The sequence below is a fragment of the Poromitra crassiceps genome (assembly GCF_964638095.1).
Source record: "Poromitra crassiceps genome assembly, chromosome: 15".
NCBI lineage: Eukaryota > Metazoa > Chordata > Actinopteri > Beryciformes > Melamphaidae > Poromitra > Poromitra crassiceps.
In genome coordinates, this window is record NC_139634.1 from 41818004 (window position 1) to 41837135 (window position 19132).

At 43.8% G+C, this 19132-nt stretch overlaps 1 protein-coding gene across 2 annotated transcripts in view; it reads right to left on the bottom strand.

Annotated features, from left to right (window-relative positions):
* slc36a1 (solute carrier family 36 member 1) overlaps positions 1 to 19132 on the bottom strand; it is a 42627-nt gene that overhangs the window by 16214 nt on the left and 7281 nt on the right. For both annotated transcript variants that reach the window (XM_083651582.1, XM_083651581.1), the window contains 8 exons: positions 17923 to 18027; positions 12406 to 12532; positions 8642 to 8732; positions 7461 to 7549; positions 5909 to 5998; positions 5047 to 5131; positions 3998 to 4228; positions 1575 to 1673 (listed from right to left, as the gene is read on the bottom strand). In XM_083651582.1, coding sequence (XP_083507708.1) covers positions 1575 to 1673; positions 3998 to 4228; positions 5047 to 5131; positions 5909 to 5998; positions 7461 to 7549; positions 8642 to 8732; positions 12406 to 12532; positions 17923 to 17956 — 846 coding nt within the window. In that variant the 5' untranslated portion in view covers positions 17957 to 18027. The remainder of the gene's footprint in view (positions 1 to 1574; positions 1674 to 3997; positions 4229 to 5046; positions 5132 to 5908; positions 5999 to 7460; positions 7550 to 8641; positions 8733 to 12405; positions 12533 to 17922; positions 18028 to 19132) is intronic.

Consider the following 19132-nt stretch of genomic DNA (forward strand, 5'->3'; position numbering starts at 1 on the left):
CATGTACTGTACTTCCTGGAACTATCCTTGAAGGTCCACTATAGGTTGATGCGAGAATGGAGAAGAAAAGCCAGCACTCTCAAAAATGTCCTTTTGTTAATTTAATTGAAGCAGATGGCAGGTACAAACGTTTCGACAGAAGTCTTCCTCAGTGTACGAAACGTTTGTACCTGCCATCTGCTTCAATTAAATTAACAAAAGGACATTTTTGAGAGTGCTGGCTTTTCTTCTCCTTCATAGACCATTTTGAGCCGTGCACCCACCAACTGTTTTTTGTGAGTGTGCTTGCTTTTCCCCTTTTTCGATGCGAGAATGGAGCCTATGGAATGGGGGGAAGTTCTTCAGTATCACACAGTCAAGATGTTGTTTCAGACTAATTTCCTCCCGGAAGAATCGACGGCCCATCGAGAAACACTCAGAGGTGCAGTTAAGTATAGGGTAGGTGTGTGTGTCAGTGTGTGTACATGTACGTGTTTATGTGTGTGTCTTGGATCAGCTTGACCCTCAGTCTACTCTAGAGTGTTGTGTGATGTTCAGTCTACTCTAGAGTGTTGTGTGATGTTCAGTCTACTCTAGAGTGTTGTGTGATGTTCAGTCTACTCTAGAGTGTTGTGTGATGGTCAGTCTACTCTAGAGTGTTGTGTGATGTTCAGTCTACTCTAGAGTGTTGTGTGATGGTCAGTCTACTCTAGAGCAGTGGTTCTCAAATGGGGGTCCTCGGACCCCCAGGGGTCCGTGGCACTTTGCCAGGGGGTCCGCAAAAAGTTTTCAGGTTAATTTTTTTTTTTTTTTTTTTTTTATTAAAAAAGAAAATGCTACATGTTACTTATTCCTTCTCAAACTACTTCCTACATGGTGCTAGTCTATCAAAATATCTTGGCTGTCATTGATTGTGTTGCATAGTGGTTTTCTGTACTGTTGACAAATTGTGATATTGTAAGTCGCTTTGGACAAAACAAAAGCGTCTGCTAAATGACGTAATGTAAATGTAATGTAATAAAAAATATATATATATATTTTTTGTGTGCAAAATCTTCATAGTTCAACGAAAATAGTTTATGCTTTAAATCTAAAATGGTTCATGGATTACCGGTACATTCTAATAACAAACCTATCAAATTAAAAGTCAAGCACGTTACCGTGGAAACAATTAAGCTTAGCCCAAAACCACAAATCAGAATGAGGGGGTCCCCAGTATATTTTCTATCTTGTAAGGGGTCCTTGGCCTAAAAACATTTGAGAACCTCTGCCCTAGAGTGCTGTGTGATGGTCAGTCTACTCTAGAGTGCTGTGTGATGGTCAGTCTACTCTAGAGTGCTGTGTGATGGTCAGTCTACTCTAGAGTGTTGTGTGATGGTCAGTCTACTCTAGAGTGTTGTGTGATGGTCAGTCTACTCTAGAGTGTTGTGTGATGGTCAGTCTACTCTAGAGTGTTGTGTGATGGTCAGTCTACTCTAGAGTGTTGTGTGATGGTCAGTCTACTCTAGAGTGTTGTGTGATGGTCAGTCTACTCTAGAGTGTTGTGTGATGGTCAGTCTACTCTAGAGTGTTGTGTGATGGTCAAAGTCACATACCACTCCGATCCCCTCGAAGGCAAAGATGGCCATTCCAAAGAACAGAGGGTAGTCTTTGGCTCTCCCCACTTTCGGCAAGTCGATGGGTGTTGTGATGTGCTGGATGGGAGGAAAAAACAAAACACAGTTACGTTTGTTTTTTACACCTAAAATAAATTAAAACATCCCCAGTTTGTAAATGCTCTGTCTCACATGTTTTGGCACTGTCTGTCCCACTGTAATTTCTTTTAGGTAGAAAGGCATTTCTTCATAGACATTATCACCAGACTTTGTTGAACACCTTAACTTAACGCTTCTTCCCCAAAGCCATACAATTGTGAAATATAAGTCAGTCTAATTGTGTACTATATGTTTTTTTTTCTTATTACACTTTATAGATCCTTATGGTTGCACTGACGATGTACGTTGTTGTCGGTGGTGTATTGCTACAGCTATAATCCAGTCCATTTTGATGATTAGTAATCAAGGCCTTGTGCTAAAAAGAGGTTACTCGCTGGTCCTGCAGACTGTCCTCGTTTTTGGGTGTAAGCTGGTGAATTACTGGGTGTAAGCTCGTAATGAAATCATTTACATCGATATTTCATATTAAACCAGTAAAGTCTTTGGTAAATTGTAATATCATCCAACGTGCACGTGCTACCAGGTGACGTGACTTCAGGGTGCGTTCAGTGTTTCCACAACATAACTCTCGTCCATAAGCTGCCATTTGAAGGTTAATATGATCCTGAACATAACTTGGCCCTTTCAGATCGCAAAGTTCTCCGTTTTGGGGAGCTCTGACAGAGGCCCTAGTTCATTAACAGCTAAAGGAGAATAGGAGAATGTTGAAATCATTTTCCAGGACCAGGACATTTGACTATTTCTCTCACTTTCCATGTTTTTTTTCCATGACTGGAAAATTGGTCAACTGTTTTCCAGGTTTTCCAGGACACGTGGGAACAATGGATCAATAGGATGCGTGGAGCCTCTGCAAGAACCTAGAAACACGGACTGCAGCCATTAAGAACGTAAAACACCTTCACATTATTTCACTTCTACTTTAGTTTCTTCATTATCCACATGTCCTTTCCTTCCTTCATTGTCGATGGCCGAGCTCATTCGTCAGCTCCTGACGCGCGTACAGCCCATATCTCTCACAATCGAATCTTTGTGGGCTTTTTGATGCAGGGAATTGCTTTCTTCAAGGCGAGGCCGTCTCTCAGGGAACATGACTGCTACATACTGTGTGTGTACAAGGCAACACGCTGCCTGATGAAAAACAGCTCATCTACACATCTCTGTCACTAACAGTTGTCCTCTTATCCATAACAACTCCACAATCCAATCAGCAGAGGAGAGAGAGAGAGAGAGAGACACTGAGTAAAACAGAGGGAGAGAGAGAGAGAGAGACACTGAGTAAAACAGAGGGAGAGAGAGAGAGAGACACTGAGTAAAACCGAGGGAGAGAGAGAGAGAGAGAGAGAGAGAGAGAGAGAGAGACACTGAAGCCGTTTTCCCACATGCGCTTTTTACCGCTAAATGACCGGAAAGCGGTCTATTGCCTTCATGTGTGAAAGTTGTTTTCCGGTATAAGCGTGACCCCGTCATCGCGGACATTTCACCAGTTTCGAGCCAGTCAGAAGAGCGGTATGCCGCGATAAGGGGCACAAGTGTGAAACGTGTCAAGTCATTTGCCGGTCCTTCTCATGGGCGAGGTGTACACACGTTGCTTACATGGACCCATTAGGTGGCGACAGTGCTCTCCAGATTAGAGAAAGGTGAGGAAAAAACAGAGAAGAAGCCGTGGGGAAACGGAAACCGATGCATGCTGGAGCTAACGTTAGATGTGCCTGTGAACAGCAGCCAATCTGCTCCCACAATTGAGCCTTTCTATCTGTTGCGATAGTTTCTCCATATAATTAGTTGCCAGAAAAGGAGCACCCGACACCAGCGTCTTTCTCAAAAGTTAAATTATTCTCAGCTGGAAGTGCTGGGAGCCGGCGCACAAAAACGGCGGAGCGCTGAGAAAATATACGCTGGGTGCAGCCAGGGCACCATACAACACCGACCCAGACAGCAGGCTCGATGGACAGATTGGCAAACACAAGCTAGAATACCTGATGCCCACCAGCAGTAAATCAAGACCAGCAAGAAGGTGTAGGGTCTGCGCACGCAGGGGCCAGCGCTGCTGGTTGCAGCTAAAAAATATTATTTTGCCATCAAAAATCTTTGTTTTCGCTGTTTTATTGAAGGAAATTATTTTTGAGGTGTCACTACATCAGAAAATATTAGCTTCACAGTCAGATTTCAGTTCAAAGACTGGTTAGCGAATGTATACTGTATATATACTGTGCATTTATGTTGTTGGGGAACCAGGTCTAAGTACCGTACTGTATTCTGCACTTTTGTTATACCGCCATGAATGACAGATCTGTCGTCCTTACCGAGAACGAGTAGAAGTAGATGAGGACCAGACTGGCAGCCATGACCAGGTTGGCCACCAGGGAGAAGGGGGCCAGGTACTTGAGGTTGGGGATGGAGACCAGCAGGATGATAGCAGGCAGGAAGCACAGCATGTAGAGGCGTGAGTCGAAGCTGGGCACCGTCAGCTGTGTCTGGTTAGCGCTGCGGTTCACGTGGCAGTCAAAGGTGGTGGCGTTGGCTGCTTCCACCACCTGGCAGAGAAGAAGAAGAAACCTACATTAAAGCAGGACTAAACCCCAAAACACTTTTTTTTCAGCTTTTAACCAATATGACTTTGGGGGTGGTGTGTGAAGAATTCTGGTCAAAATTTCCACATTTGAGACTAAACTGTTACCATTGTACCATTTGTATCATTTTCAGCAGCATAAGTTCTCTCTATGGGTTCAAACCTGCTTTTTTGTGTGCCCTCAAATTAATGGGATATTTGGTACATCGTGACGTCACGGTGGTATTTGCACGTGCTCCACTCATGTGAATTATTATTTTTTCCCCATGTGATTATTATGTAGTTCACACGGCGCGAGCCCTTTAAGAGCAATGCATCCATGGGTAATCGCCTACTGTGGCTAATATTAGCCGCTAGTTAGTTATGTTACATGGCAGTAAAACGCCACTGAATGACCAAATTGATATAACTTTTAACCATTTCGAGTAACACTGTTTCCATACGGATCACCAGCGTTAGTTTGTTGTTTATAACGTGGCTATATTGATCATTTATCATTATCGTATATCACTGAAAACATTGGGAGGTGGGCCATAGCGTCTCTGTCGATTGTTTGATTTGAAAGTTCTGGGCATTGGCGTTGGCGTTGGCCAATCCTGGCGTGTTCCACCCCCAAATCGATTGTGTTCTGGCGCAAAGCGAGTGGGTTTCAGGACGAAACAGTCTCGAGTCAACTCCGTTATTTTAGAGCAGCGCAGTAAATACAATATTCCTGTGTCTGTGTGTGTGTGTGCGCCTGCGTGCGTGCGTGCATGTGTGTGTGCGCACGTGTGTTATCCTTACCCGTTTGACATTGTCACTGAGGAAGACAAAGTAGGCACAGCAGAAGCCCAGCTGGGTGATGATAAGAAACAAATTCACCGTCCGTCTGAGACAGAGGGAGAGACAGAGAGAGGGAGACAGAGACAGACAGAGACAGAGATAAACAGAGAGCTCGACCATTTACCGTAAATTCCGGACTATAAGCCGCACCGGTGTATAAGCCGCACCTGCAAAGTTGACTATTTTTTTCTTATATAAGCCGCACCGGACTATAAGCCGCGGGTGTTTTAATGTTTTTTTATTTTTTTTTATTGTGTTTTAATGTTTAATTACCATATGTAAGGGTTCATGCACAGAGGGGATTGTCGGGAAAGAGATGGCTGTTTGAGGAAGCTCCCATTTATTAACATTTCAACAAAACAACATAACACAACACCACCTGTGTTGTTTTTTACAGTGCACACAGTGTCATACAGTGTCATACAGTGTGGTGAAAAGAGGGCAAGAGAGGAAATTAAAACTTATTATAGTTATATAGGATTTATAGTTAGAAAGAGTGCTAAAAAAGAGAGATTTTTTTTTTTTTTTTTGAAAAAATCCATAGATAAGCCGCACCGTTATATAAGCCGCAGGGGCCAAAAAAGCCCAAAAAACGGGAAAAAAGGTGCGGCTTATAGTCCGGAATTTACGGTATATGATTTTTGAAGCGTTTTCTGGCGATCACATTTACGCTTCCAAAATCCTAAAAGTGGTGTTCATTTGTGAAGATTATTTTGCCGAACACAACAACAACATCATAAACGCTTTGACCACAGTGTGTCATTGCAGTGTGTACGTTATCCTCTATACTCAGTGTGTCATGGCTGAACATAATGGTTCTTACTTTCCCCAATGCGAGTGTCTTCTGAGCCAGGACACGTTGTCCATCCCGCACTGCACCACCTCTCCGTAGGTCAGAGACGGCCTGTTCATCCTGCGAGGCGAGGGGAGACAGTCACAGATGCTCACTCGTTTGGCTTTCATTCAGATGGAAAGACTCGTCACAGCAGAGAGTGCAGATACTGAACCCAGACACGGTCTGAACACAGAGACACTGTGGTCTGTTTAGTGTCTGCTCATTGTTTCAGTGGCTGGTTTCGTTATAGGTTATCAAAAACGATATATATGTAAAGAGCCAGGTCATGGATAGTAAATTCAGAGATAAAGTCCTACATTTGTAGCTTGAAATGGCTTCCTTCCTGAAACTGGAGGTAAAAACACATTGCTCCCTACGTTCTGACAATGACTGATATGGTTGTATTCGGGATAACCGTGACTACACACTAACCCAAAATCAAGAACTTTTGGAGAATTTCAAAGTTAAAGGTCTCACATTTTTACTACATTGAAATGACTTTAAGTCTGAAACTTGAGGTGCTTTAAAAACACATTGCTGAACATTAAGTTGAGTCTTTATGCGGAGCGATCATGCTTACTGCCGTGCGTAGTCACCTGCCAAAGGCCCTGAGCCAAGAAAAACCCTGATGGTGGCCTCATCTTACTCATTCATGAATGTCACATGGCTGTATAATGTTGGAAGGCTCTGTGCTGTTTGATTCAGAGCACACATGGTTCCCATTGATGACAGATTCCTCCTTTATCAATATTTCCTTGTGCGTGCAACATCAAAAGGTGCTGAAATATGAAGACATTTTGTAAAGCTAATTGAAATCAAGATTTTACTGTCAATTTTTCATCTGAATTTCTTTCCAATTTATTTCCATGTGTTTTTTGAATTAATTGTGTTGATTGTATAAAAACACTTTCCGTTCAAATACCATTTGACATATGATATGACAAGATATATGATGTCATGTGACATGATAAACTATTGATCCCTGATGGGAAATGAAGTCATGATAGCAGCTAAGAATAGAGACACAGTTTGGAGAACAAGAGAGTAAAATAGATACTAAAGCGTATAAAACAAAAAGAAAAACAAAGATGCTGATCAAATGTTTTTCTATGATGACTCAAATAAAATTGTCTCTAGAATAGCTATTCACATATTTGTTAGTGTAGTAATACCGCCTGTGACTCAAGCATGGCTATGAGAGGAGAAGAGGAACCGACTCTCTCGCTTCAGAGACTCTGAAGCGAAAAGAAAACCCTCAGAAGAGGAAGCCTAGAGAGACAGCCAAGCATGTGACACGAGCAGCCTGCTATTGAGAGAGGTTTTCTCCTCTGGTTTTCAGTTCTGTTTGGATGTGCAAATAAACCTATTGCAGCAGGAACACTGGTCTGCTTTCCCAGGGTGCTGGGTGTGTCTGTGAAACCAAGTCTTGACTAAGCCGGGTAACGCTGTAGCAGTAGCATCTGTTCTAGACCCAACACATTTGTGTCCCTGCTGGGACACCATATACATAAATGCTGCCTTGCCAGTATCATGTACTTACTTTGCACTGAGGTGGTGGGAACATTTCACCAGGAGCATCATGCAGTGGATGGCTACGATCCCCATACACAGCAGGCTGACCGGACCAAGCTGGAGGGAGGAAGAGGTGGGAGCAGAGAAAATCTAATTATTTTTTATTTTTTATTTTGGGTGATTTATTGAGCATGATAGGAAAATGCAGGATTGAATGGCTACATATGACAAAAATGCAACTACACTTTCTCAACAGACCAGGCTCTTCAGTAGCCAGCGGGTCGCCTACGTCCACGGAGACGCGGGTTCAATTCCCGGCAGCGGTACTTCCGGCTTGGTAAGACATTCCTACAGACACAATTGGCCGTGTCTGCGGGTGGGAAGCCGGTGGGGTATGAGGTGAGGTATGAGTAGTGCTGCTCTGCTCTGGTCGGTCGGGGGGCACCTGTTCAGGGGGGAACTGGGGGTGCGCTACATCCTGCCGGTGAAACTACTCGCTGTCGGGTGAAAAGAAGCGGCTGGCGACGTCACATGTATTGGAGGAAGCATGGTGCTAGTCTACAACGCTCCCCAGATCGACAGAGGGGGTGGAGCAATGACCGGGACAGCAGGGGGAATTAGTCAAGTACAAGTGGGGAGAAAATGGGAGTGAGAAATTTTTAAAATAAACTTGATCAAAATAAATGAAAGTGAAAATAAATTCACTAAGTTTTTTTTGTTTTTTTTACAGTCTATGGTCCAGACTATGTAGAGTTCAGAACACAATGCCAGTCTGATCACTTCTACATCCAGTTATGAAGATCTGATCATGTTGAGATCTCATTTGTGTGTCCGGGCCTGTCAGCTGATCCAGTATCCAGAAGCAAGATTAGTGTGTTATTGAGGTAACTTCAGGTTTGCCGTGCTACGACGCTAGTTCACTTCTTATTGAGGTAGATGATCACCATGGCAACTCATGCTGCACACTAACCTGCTCCGCTGTAAAATCTGGATCTGTCTATATTGCATTATGATTGGCTAGTTGCTTACAAAGCTCAAAGCTGGATAGGGAAATCCTACATTGCTGAGAACCACACATCGTGTGACAGGTTAGCACAATCGCGATTGTTTGGTTTTACTCAAACCAGATCAAGGCAAGATATCCTGGATGTGTTCAGTGACCGTCGTAATATAGGCCTCTGGTGAGATCAGATATTAAACTGGACTCACCACAAGCCCTGCATACTTCACAGCCAGAGGCAGACCCAGCAGCCCAGTGCCAATATTCCCCTTCAACAGGTGGATGAGAGTCTGCAAAAAACTGGAGAAGGAAAAAGAGGTTAGTTTCTTGCTTTTAGTGTGAAAACTAAAACGACTGTTTGTGGTTTAGTTGTACCTGAAACTGTCAATAAAGACAAATGTAATGTCTGCACACTTACTCCATGGAGTCCCTGCTACAAAGCTTTACCAGAGATGTTTTGATCCTACTTGGTCAACATGGTTGAAAGATAAACCCAGACCCATATTCATTTCCATTTACATTACATGAACATAACACACACCCATCGGCTTCCAGGCAAACAGGTATGACTCTTTTCTCTACTGTAACCCTGCCAGCTTTATATGTTCCTCAGGGTATTAAATTGAAAGTTGTCAAGTACATTTACAGATGCAGCTAGCTGATCCTTGACATGTCCCTGACAGATCCATGGCAGATTAAACAACGATAACACAGAAACATAACTACTTTAACATAGCATAGCATAGCATAATTAGCATAGCATAGCATAACATAGCATAGCATATAGGGCTGCACAATATATCGTTTCAGCATCGTCATCGCAATGTGCACATGTGCAATAGTCACATGGCAGAACATGAAATGTCAAGTAAGGCTCATAACTCATAACATACAGTAATGCATGCCCTCTCTGTTACGTTCTAAACTCTTTTCCTACTAACTACAGTACCTTTACTCACTTAGGATCCTGCAACTCCCCCTGGCTGTGTCTAAAAACACACTCACTTCCTACTACGTCAACCATGCAGGTTACCCACTAGGCCACCTTCTTAAATGGGCAAGGCTTGACAGACCTATTCAAGTCTTTTGGTGAAAAGTCCTGTATTTTTTCATATCGCAATATATACAGTATCGCAGATAAAAACATATTGCAAAGTCAGTTTTTTCCAATATCATGCAGATCTAATAGCATAGCATAGCATAGTATAGCATAGCATAACATAACATAACATAACATAATTCAACCTGGTAATAAACCATAGATATTAGTTTCTCTAAAGAAACTCCCTTATGGTGTTATAAAGTTCAATTCTTTGGTATGGCAGCCAGCTGGCAGCCATCTGGGAGCGGCAATTCAAGGTGGCCATTGTAGATGTTTATAACCTGGTTGGTTTTAGATTTCACGTCTGGCGTGTGATGCTCAGGGGTCTACCCGCCACAAAATAGTCATCATGTCAATTCAAACTGTATGTTTTGTTGTGCTTCCTTCATGAGACAGTCTCTCTAGTTCTCTGGCTGGGCGGGTTCCTTCGGGCTAACACTGTTTAATTAACACGGGGATCAACTCACACGCCGTGAGCACACACGAACGCAGAGCAGACGGTGCTGAGCTGAGAGTCCTTTTAACCCATTGATACTTGATTAGAGCTGTGCATCTTCACTGATCTCACGATTCGATACGATTCGATTATACAAATCTACGATTCGATTCGATTCGATTATACGATGCATCACGATGCATCTCCGATGCATCACGATGCATCTTAAATCGATGCATCACTTTTTCCGCAATACATGATTTATTTTTTCTCACTTTCTTTTTTCTCACTGTGTGGCTACTTTTAAAATAAAAGTGCATTTGGAATTGCATTGTATTATGATCCATAATTAAAATAAACAACTGCATGTACGGTACTTACATTCTATTTTATTTTATTATTTAAAAAAAAAAATTTTTTTTTTTTTTTTAACACATTCACTGCCAGCCTTTTTTTTTTTTTACTGTAGGTAGCTTTTGCCAGAGGGTTTTTTTGAGGATTCTGGCTCATTTTACAAGAGCCAAGGATAATTTTCTGCTTGGAGTTTGTCAACACAAAGTTCACAAAAGTACTAATAGAATGTGTGCTTTCTCTGTCTAAAAGAGTTAGTTTGTAGAGTTAGTAGTTATGTAGATATTAGCCGTTGAGTACAGCATGGTTTCAGCGTCTGAGACAAAAAGCTGAGATAATCGCAGTTTTGTGAAATTCAATATCAAACAGTCACTTTAACCATTTATTTTTGGCATCAGTGAGACATCAGACATAAACAATATAGTTCTGAACAGTAATTTCCTCCATAGCAGCACCCGCACCCCCTCTCCTTACAACTCCTCCCTCCGTGGGCGTGTCTGGTGGATTTCAGCAGCGTTTGTCAGTCACAAGCCAGTCTCTCCTGCCTGTCTGAGCAGTGAGCAGCAGCCTCCGTCTCTGGCGGCCCCTCGTCGGCGAGCGTGGATGTGGCTTAATCCGTTCTTGGATTTTCGGTTGAGAGCTTTGACGAAGCCTTGTGTGACTCTAGGCTTTATGCTGCGCGCTTCAAAGTGTGCTTTCCACCCAGTCCACCTTTGGAACCCCCCACCGCCGTGCGCCCGTGTGAAAGGTTTTCGCCTACAGTATGAGAATGAGGCTCGTTCGCTTCTGGGTCCTCGGTTGAGCTCAGCTGGAATGCGTGCATTTCTGGCCAAACAACACTCAATAGTCTGAGCACCGTCGCCACTCAGTGGGTCGGCGGAATGGATTGCACACGCCCGGCGGCTCTAACAGTATAATAGAAGATGCAAAAGGGCCAGATCAACGATCCACCGTCAAAAAAAAGAAAACGATTTTTTTGACGTATCAATACGTCGCTGGCAGTCAACGGTTGGATTCTGCTTGACGTATCAATACGTCGTTGGCAATGAACGTGTTAATAATCGATTTTTGATATTTGTTAATCGATTCAGAATCGTCCTATTAAGCATCGCGATGCATCTCTGAATCGATTATTTTCGGCAGCTCTATACCTGATGCAGCATTTGCGTGTGTATCCCTTTAAGACCGCGAACCGCGTCTTAAAGGGATACACACGCAAATGCTGTATCAGGTATCAATGGGTTAACTCAAAGTGAGTAGCCTACAAGTACATGTTTGTTTGTTCCTCTGTCTGAACACCCTCCCCCGGACCGTATAAACTTAGATTATGATCGATTTCATCTCATTGAAGCGTCAACGCTCTAAATATGGTATTCGGGACAGCCCTAGATACAGATCCTTTCCAAAAAATCTGAATATCATGGAAATACCATGGATGAGCCTGGGCTTCAGCGGAAGATTGTCAAGCAAAGACGATTCAAAAAAATTGGCGGAGATTCAGAGGGAGTGGACTGAGGCTGGAGTCAGTCATGACTGAGAAGTAACTGCTGATTTTCTTCACACTATTCTAATTTCTGGAAATACTGTTTTGGGGGTTTTCTGGAGCTGTAGGCCAAAATTATGAAAAAAAAGAAGGAAAAAAAACCTACCTTTTCCATGATATTCAAATTTTTTGGAAAGGATCTGTATTATGTATATGTGACAAAAATGCGACATATTATTTTGGCCAGTAAAAAATAGTGTTGGAGCCTGAGGACATTCACATCACAAAATAAGTCTGGCGTATGAATGTAATATTTTGTACAGCAAATCTTAATTCCCCCAACTCCAATCATGCATAACCCCCCCCCCCACCCCACACACACATATGTAAAAAAAAAGTGCAGATATGTTGCATTGTTACATTATCAGCTAAAATGTTTGCACCCCTTATGGCGGAATAATCACCAGGTAATGTAATAATCTACGTGATTTGTCAGATTAAGGAGTTTCTCTACTCTCAATCCATTTAGTGGGATATTTGTAGTATTATTGACTATTGGCTATGATTGGCTATGGATTGGAGGGTGTGTTAACGTGCTCACGAGGTTCCTGTGCGTCCTCCGATCCTCTCGTAGTGCCGCTGGCTCAGGGCCGGCCCGGGGGGGGTGGGAGAGGGGCACAGCACATCTGCTTCTGATGGACTGTGGGGCAGGCCTGAGAACATGGGCCCTGGAGAGGAGAGGGTTAAAAAAGTGAAGAGGTCTGAGAACATGGGCCCTAGAGAGGAGGTTTGTGAACATGGGCCCTAGAGAAGAGTTCTGAGAACATGGACCCTAGAGAGGAGGTCTGAGAACATGGGCCCTAGAGAGGAGGTCTGAGAACATGGACCCTAGAGAGGTGGTCTGAGAACATGGGCCCTAGAGAGGTGGTCTGAGAACATGGGACCTGGAGAGGTGGTCTGAGAACATGGACCCTAGAGAGGTGGTCTGATAACATGGACCCTAGAGAGGAGGTCTGAGAACATGGACCCTAGAGAGGTCTGAGAACATGGACCCTAGAGAGGAGGTCTGAGAACATGGACCCTAGAGAGGTGGTCTGAGAACATGGGACCTAGAGAGGTGGTGTGAGAACATGGACCCTAGAGAGGAGGTCTGAGAACATGGACCCTAGAGAGGAGGTCTGAGAACATGGACCCTAGAGAGGTGGTCTGTGAACATGGGCCCTAGAGAGGAGGTCTGAGAACATGGGCCCTAGAGAGGTGGTCTGAGAACATGGGACCTGGAGAGGTGGTCTGAGAACATGGACCCTAGAGAGGTCTGAGAACATGGGCCCTAGAGAGGTGGTCTGAGAACATGGACCCTAGAGAGGTCTGTGAACATGAGCCCTAGAGAGGTGGTCTGTGAACATGGACCCTAGAGAGGAGGTCTGAGAACATGGACCCTAGAGAGGTCTGTGAACATGAGCCCTAGAGAGGTGGTCTGAGAACATGGGCCCTAGAGAGGAGGTCTGAGAACATGAGACCTAGAGAGGAGGTCTGAGAACATGGACCCTAGAGAGGTGGTCTGTGAACATGGGCCCTAGAGAGGAGGTCTGAGAACATGGGCCCTAGAGAGGTGGTCTGAGAACATGGGACCTGGAGAGGTGGTCTGAGAACATGGACCCTAGAGAGGTCTGAGAACATGGGCCCTAGAGAGGTGGTCTGAGAACATGGACCCTAGAGAGGTCTGTGAACATGAGCCCTAGAGAGGTGGTCTGTGAACATGGACCCTAGAGAGGAGGTCTGAGAACATGGACCCTAGAGAGGTCTGTGAACATGAGCCCTAGAGAGGTGGTCTGAGAACATGGGACCTGGAGAGGTGGTCTGAGAACATGGACCCTAGAGAGGTCTGAGAACATGGGCCCTAGAGAGGTGGTCTGAGAACATGGGCCCTAGAGAGGAGGTCTGAGAACATGGACCCTAGAGAGGTGGTCTGTGAACATGGGCCCTAGAGAGGAGGTCTGTGAACATGGACCCTAGAGAGGAGGTCTGTGAACATGGACCCTAGAGAGGCAGGGTATATGCAGGAATACTGAAGTTATATTCAATACCTTTTAAGACATTTTTTAAGACCTTCTCAATATATCTTAAAGCAGCAACGCCACTTTGTCACATCAGCGATAGGGGTGTAAATCACAAGTTGAATCATGATACAATATTATATAGAGTCAACAATACGGTACTTTGCCGATATCACAAAGTCTGCCACGATACGATTGTGATTCAATTCAGGGGTCTGCGATCGATATGGGACGATATTATGCCATTTAACACAATCAGCTACAAAATGTAATACTGAATACTACAATTCCTGGCAGTGGTACTTCTGGCTTGGTAAGGCATTCCTACAGACACAATTGGCAGTATCTTGCCTCTTGCGGGTGGGAAGCCGGTGGGGTATGCCGGTGAAACTCCTCGCTGTCAGGTGAAAAGAAGGGGCTGGCATGTATCGGAGGAAGCATGTGCTAGTCTACAACTCTCCACACATCGGCAGAGCGGGCGGAGCAACGTCAGCACAGGGGGAATTGGCCGACTACAATTGGGGAGACAGAATTTCACCAGACTCCTTTCAAGCCTACAATGTCCAATTGATTTGTTCTTGATGAAAGAACAAATATTTGATGATTCAGCAGCTCCTTGCCCATTTGATAACACACACACACACACACACACACACACACACACACACACACACACACACACACACACACACACACACACACACACACACTATGTAACAGATACTAGACTGCTTTGAATGACACCCTGGAGCACTGGCTTTGTCTTTTCAGCTTGTGGCCCTGAGTCAAAAGCAAAGCAATGCCTCTTCAGAAAGGTGGACTTTGGTAGCCTGGTAAACCAGCCGGTCACGTGAACTCACACTTCATTTCATTCTACCAGACAAGTCTTTGCAGTGGGCGGAAGTTGGGCGGGTGTACTTGCCTTGACAGACAACTTCTTCAGCCAATCAGCGTTGGATCCAGTCAAATCCAAATCCACTCGGGAGAACGGCAAAAACATATTTTCCGCTGAGAAACTCTGCGGTTGCGGCGATACTCCTGTACTTACCGTAAATTCCGGACTATAAGCCGCACCTTTTTTCCCGTTTTTTGGCCTTTTTTGGCCCCTGCGGCTTATATAACGGTGCGGCTTATCTATGGATTTTTTCAAAAAAAAAAAAAAAATCTCTCTTTTTTAGCACTCTTTCTAACTATAAATCCACTTCTGTTTTAATTTCCTCTCTTGCCCTCTTTTCACCACACTGTATGACACTGTGTGCACTGTAAATAACAACACAGGTGGTGTTGTGTTATGTTGTTTTGTTGAAATGTTAATAAATGGGAGCTTCCTCAAACAGCCATCTCTTTCCCGACAATCCCCTCTGTGCATGAACCCTTACATATGGTAATTAAACATTAAAACACAAAAAAAAAAAAAAAAAAAAAAAAAAAAAACATTAACTCATTGAGTGCCAGCCACTTTTGGAGAACGGACGCTCCCAGTGCCAGAGTTTCAGAGCGTTTTCAGTGATTTCTCGAGGCCCACAGAATATTGTGTGATATTACTATGTAAACACTGAACACGCACAAAGAACGATGAGACTCTATTCTATCATCTGCAAAAAAAAGTTTATTGATCCCATTTTCCGTTCTGTAGTTATGAGCCGGAGAAGATAGCTTGATTCATCCAAAAATAGCAATTTTTTTCTAGAAGCTGAGATAATTGGCCTTTTGTGAAATTAATCATTTCAAGCACATCACTGACTCTGAAGCTAATCTTTTCTAATGTAGTCACACCTCAAAAATAATTTCCTTCAATAAAACAGTTTAGGCCAGGGAATTTTGTTTGGCAGAATAATATTTTTAGCTACAACCAGCAGCGCTGGCCCCTGCGTGCGCTGCTGGTTGCAGCTTCTTGCTGGTTTTGATTTGCTGCTGGTGGGTATCGGATATTCTGGCTTGCGTTTGTCAATCCTGTCCTGCTGCCTGGGTCTGTCTGGGTGTTGCGTGCTGCTCTGCGTGCCCCCCCCCCCCCCCCCCCGCCCCGCCCCGCCCCGCCCCGCCTCGCCTCAACTGCACACTCCTCCTCCTGTCTGTGGTGGCTCTCTGCTGAGTTTGCTGTGCGCACAGTGAAGGGTGCGGAACAGCCAGGCTTTTTTACAGCGTTCCGCGTGTGTTTGTCACCGGCAACGATGCTTCCAGTTGAGAATAATAACTCCACGGTGTGGATGTGCGGATGTGCTGTCGCAACCGACACAGAGCGGCTCAATTGTGGGAGCAGATTGGCTGCTGCAGGCACAGCTGCAGTAACGTGCTTCAGCATATCGATGCATACGGATGCGATGCGATTTCCGTTTCCATAACGACTTCTTCTTTGTTTTTTCCTTGCCTTTCTGTTATGTGGAGAGCACTGTCGCCACCTAAGGGTTCTGTAAAATAGGTTATAGACCTCCAATAGCTACAATAGTTGTACCAGAGATGTATCAGGGATTGATCCACGTCCCACCGTCAAAAAACGCAATTGACGACAACCGTCGTCATTGGCACTCTACGTCAGTATTTGAATTGACGACAGCTGTCGTCATTGGCATTCAATGAGTTAAAACACCCGCGGCTTATAGTCCGGTGCGGCTTATATAAGAAAAAAATTGTCAACTTTGCAGGTGCGGCTTATACACCGGTGCGGCTTATAGTCCGGAATTTACGGTAATTGTTGTTATCGAGTCTATTTCTGCAATAACTGCACTTTATGGCTGTTTAAACTCGACGAACATCGAGGACGGACATCCACTGTTTTGACAGCGGCGTTCTTGATTGGCCGGTTACGATGTCAACTAGGAGGCGGGTGGCTGATTGGTTAAGAGCACTTTGCAATTTCTGCAAACACCCTCCCAGGGCTGTAGGCCAGACGGTCGGGTAGAATGAAATGAAATGTGAGTTCACGTGACCGGCTGGTTTACCAGGCTAGGACTTTAGCAGCAAATAATGATTATTATTTTCCCTTTTCAGATCATTAGAACACTAGCAAGAAAGAGGCACACATCACAAATATGAAAAACACATAGATGTGTGTGTGTTTGTAATCAACTGTTCCCATGAAATCATCTTCAAGAATAATCTAACAACGTCCAGGACGAAACCTGACAGACAGACAGACAGTGTTCCATGGCACACTGGTTTTAAAGTCAAATATATCAATCATTGATCTACTTTCCATTAAATATTTCCAAAGCAACCGACAGAGTTTGCATTGTTGAGATGAAGACCCATAACTGGCTATATTAGATGCCTGTGAAATGTTCATGATCACACCGAATAATGTGGAAGTGGACTGGCTTTATGTTATCGTTGTAATCAGTTAGGATGGACTGTGGTTATTCAAAAGCATTAAGACGTGACATCAACAGAAATGTCAAGCGGCCAAATGTATTCTTATAGGGATCCAAAGTCCCTCCCCTTCTGGTCAGGGCCTATCCGAACCAGCGTCTGAAAAAATATGAATGGTGGTGATTGGTGAATGGGAGGAGACAATTTTGATGCCGTGATGTTTGTCAATTTAAAAGATAACTTTGCAAGTCATAAGAGACATATTATGAATCAGAAAGACGACACATGACCAGTCGCATAAGTGACGCCTCTCCCGCCAGGCCGTGTCGGTCTTGGCGTGACGTGTTGTTGTGCGACGCCAGAGATGTAGCTGATTGAGCGGTTTCATACAAAACGAAACGTTACGTTTCAGTTTTATGACAAACTGCGGCTTTCTTGACATGCAAAGTTATCTTTGAAATTGAGCAAAAATCACATGTCTTCGTGGCACAATTCAGACATCATCAAAAAAATATTGTCTTTCGCCGTTCACCACCATTCATATTTCCTCTGACGCTAGTGCGCGTGCTGAAGCAGGAAGTGGTGGCTCTCCATTGTGTAAAACACCCCGACTAATCATTTAGTAGAGGAACTCTGCTGTGAATGCTGTGACCTTCAATACATTGTTCTAACTCGCCTCAGGTTCATCTTCTCTTAAATTCAGTTTCACTTCAACTCTGTGCTGCATGGATAGAAGCGTGGCTTGGTTTGGATACCTTCTCCGTGGTTGTCTGCATTCGTGGAGGCCATGGTGGTTTGGTGGGCGGACGGACGCGTGTCTTCTCTCCCAGCCTCTGGGTCCTAATGCTGGCAGATTCCCACTGTAGGAAAGAGAATGTAATTGACTGTCAGGGCAGGGCAGTTTCACAGTGACATATTCTGAACTTCAGGTGTTTAGCTACAGTACAGTATCATATAGAACAGGACAATATATCTATATTATATCAATAGAGCACGGCAGGAATGAGTCCAGAAGTAGCACTTGGGTTCATCGGGGGAAAAGTGAATGGGGTTTTAGAATGGGGATTTCACTTCAATGCATAAAATAAGGTCTGTGGTGAACAAAAGTTTATGTATATCACTTTTATGACTTTTGAAACGTAAATGAATTTTTTTTAACGTGATTTTTAGAAAACGCTTCAAAAGGCATAAAAGTGATTCACGTTCCTGAAGATATAAGATGACCCTCCTGAACCCAAATGACCCGCTCCCATAAACTGTTGTTAAGCACACACCTTTTTTATGACATGATCGTTCCATCTCTACATTCTACTGCAGGCCTATTCAACTGGCGGCCCGCGGGCCGGATACGGCCCATTTGAATTGAATATATATATATATATATATTTATATATATATATATATATTTTTTTTTTTTTTTTTTTGGGTGGGGGACAAAGATCTATGACTGGCCCAGGAGAAGCTTTTTTATTTTATTTTTCCTTGTTTGTTACATTACAGTGTTTGATTTTCATCATAATCTGGTTTTCCATAATAATAATAAGTTCAGTGTTTATGCCTGTGTTGCTGTCTGTTGTAGTGTAAAACGACTAAAGGGAGAGCAGGTGGTTACCGGTACATGAAAGTGAGTGAGAAAAGGAGAAGATACTGAATAATGACATCACAACAGTATAATCCTATATTAACTCATTGAGTGCCAATGACGACAGTTGTCGTCAATTTGAATACTAACGTAGAGTGCCAAAGACGACGATTGTCGTCAATTGCCTTTTTTGACGGTGGGACGTGGATCAAAGCCTTATGTATGTCCTGTACAAATATTGTAGCTATTGAAGCTGTATAACCTATTTTACGGACTCATCAGGTGGCGAGAGTGCTCTCCAGATTAGAGAAATGTCCGAAATATAGCCTGAAAAAGCCCCCTGATCAAAGAGAAAGCGCTCATGCTGCAGCCCAGAGCCATGT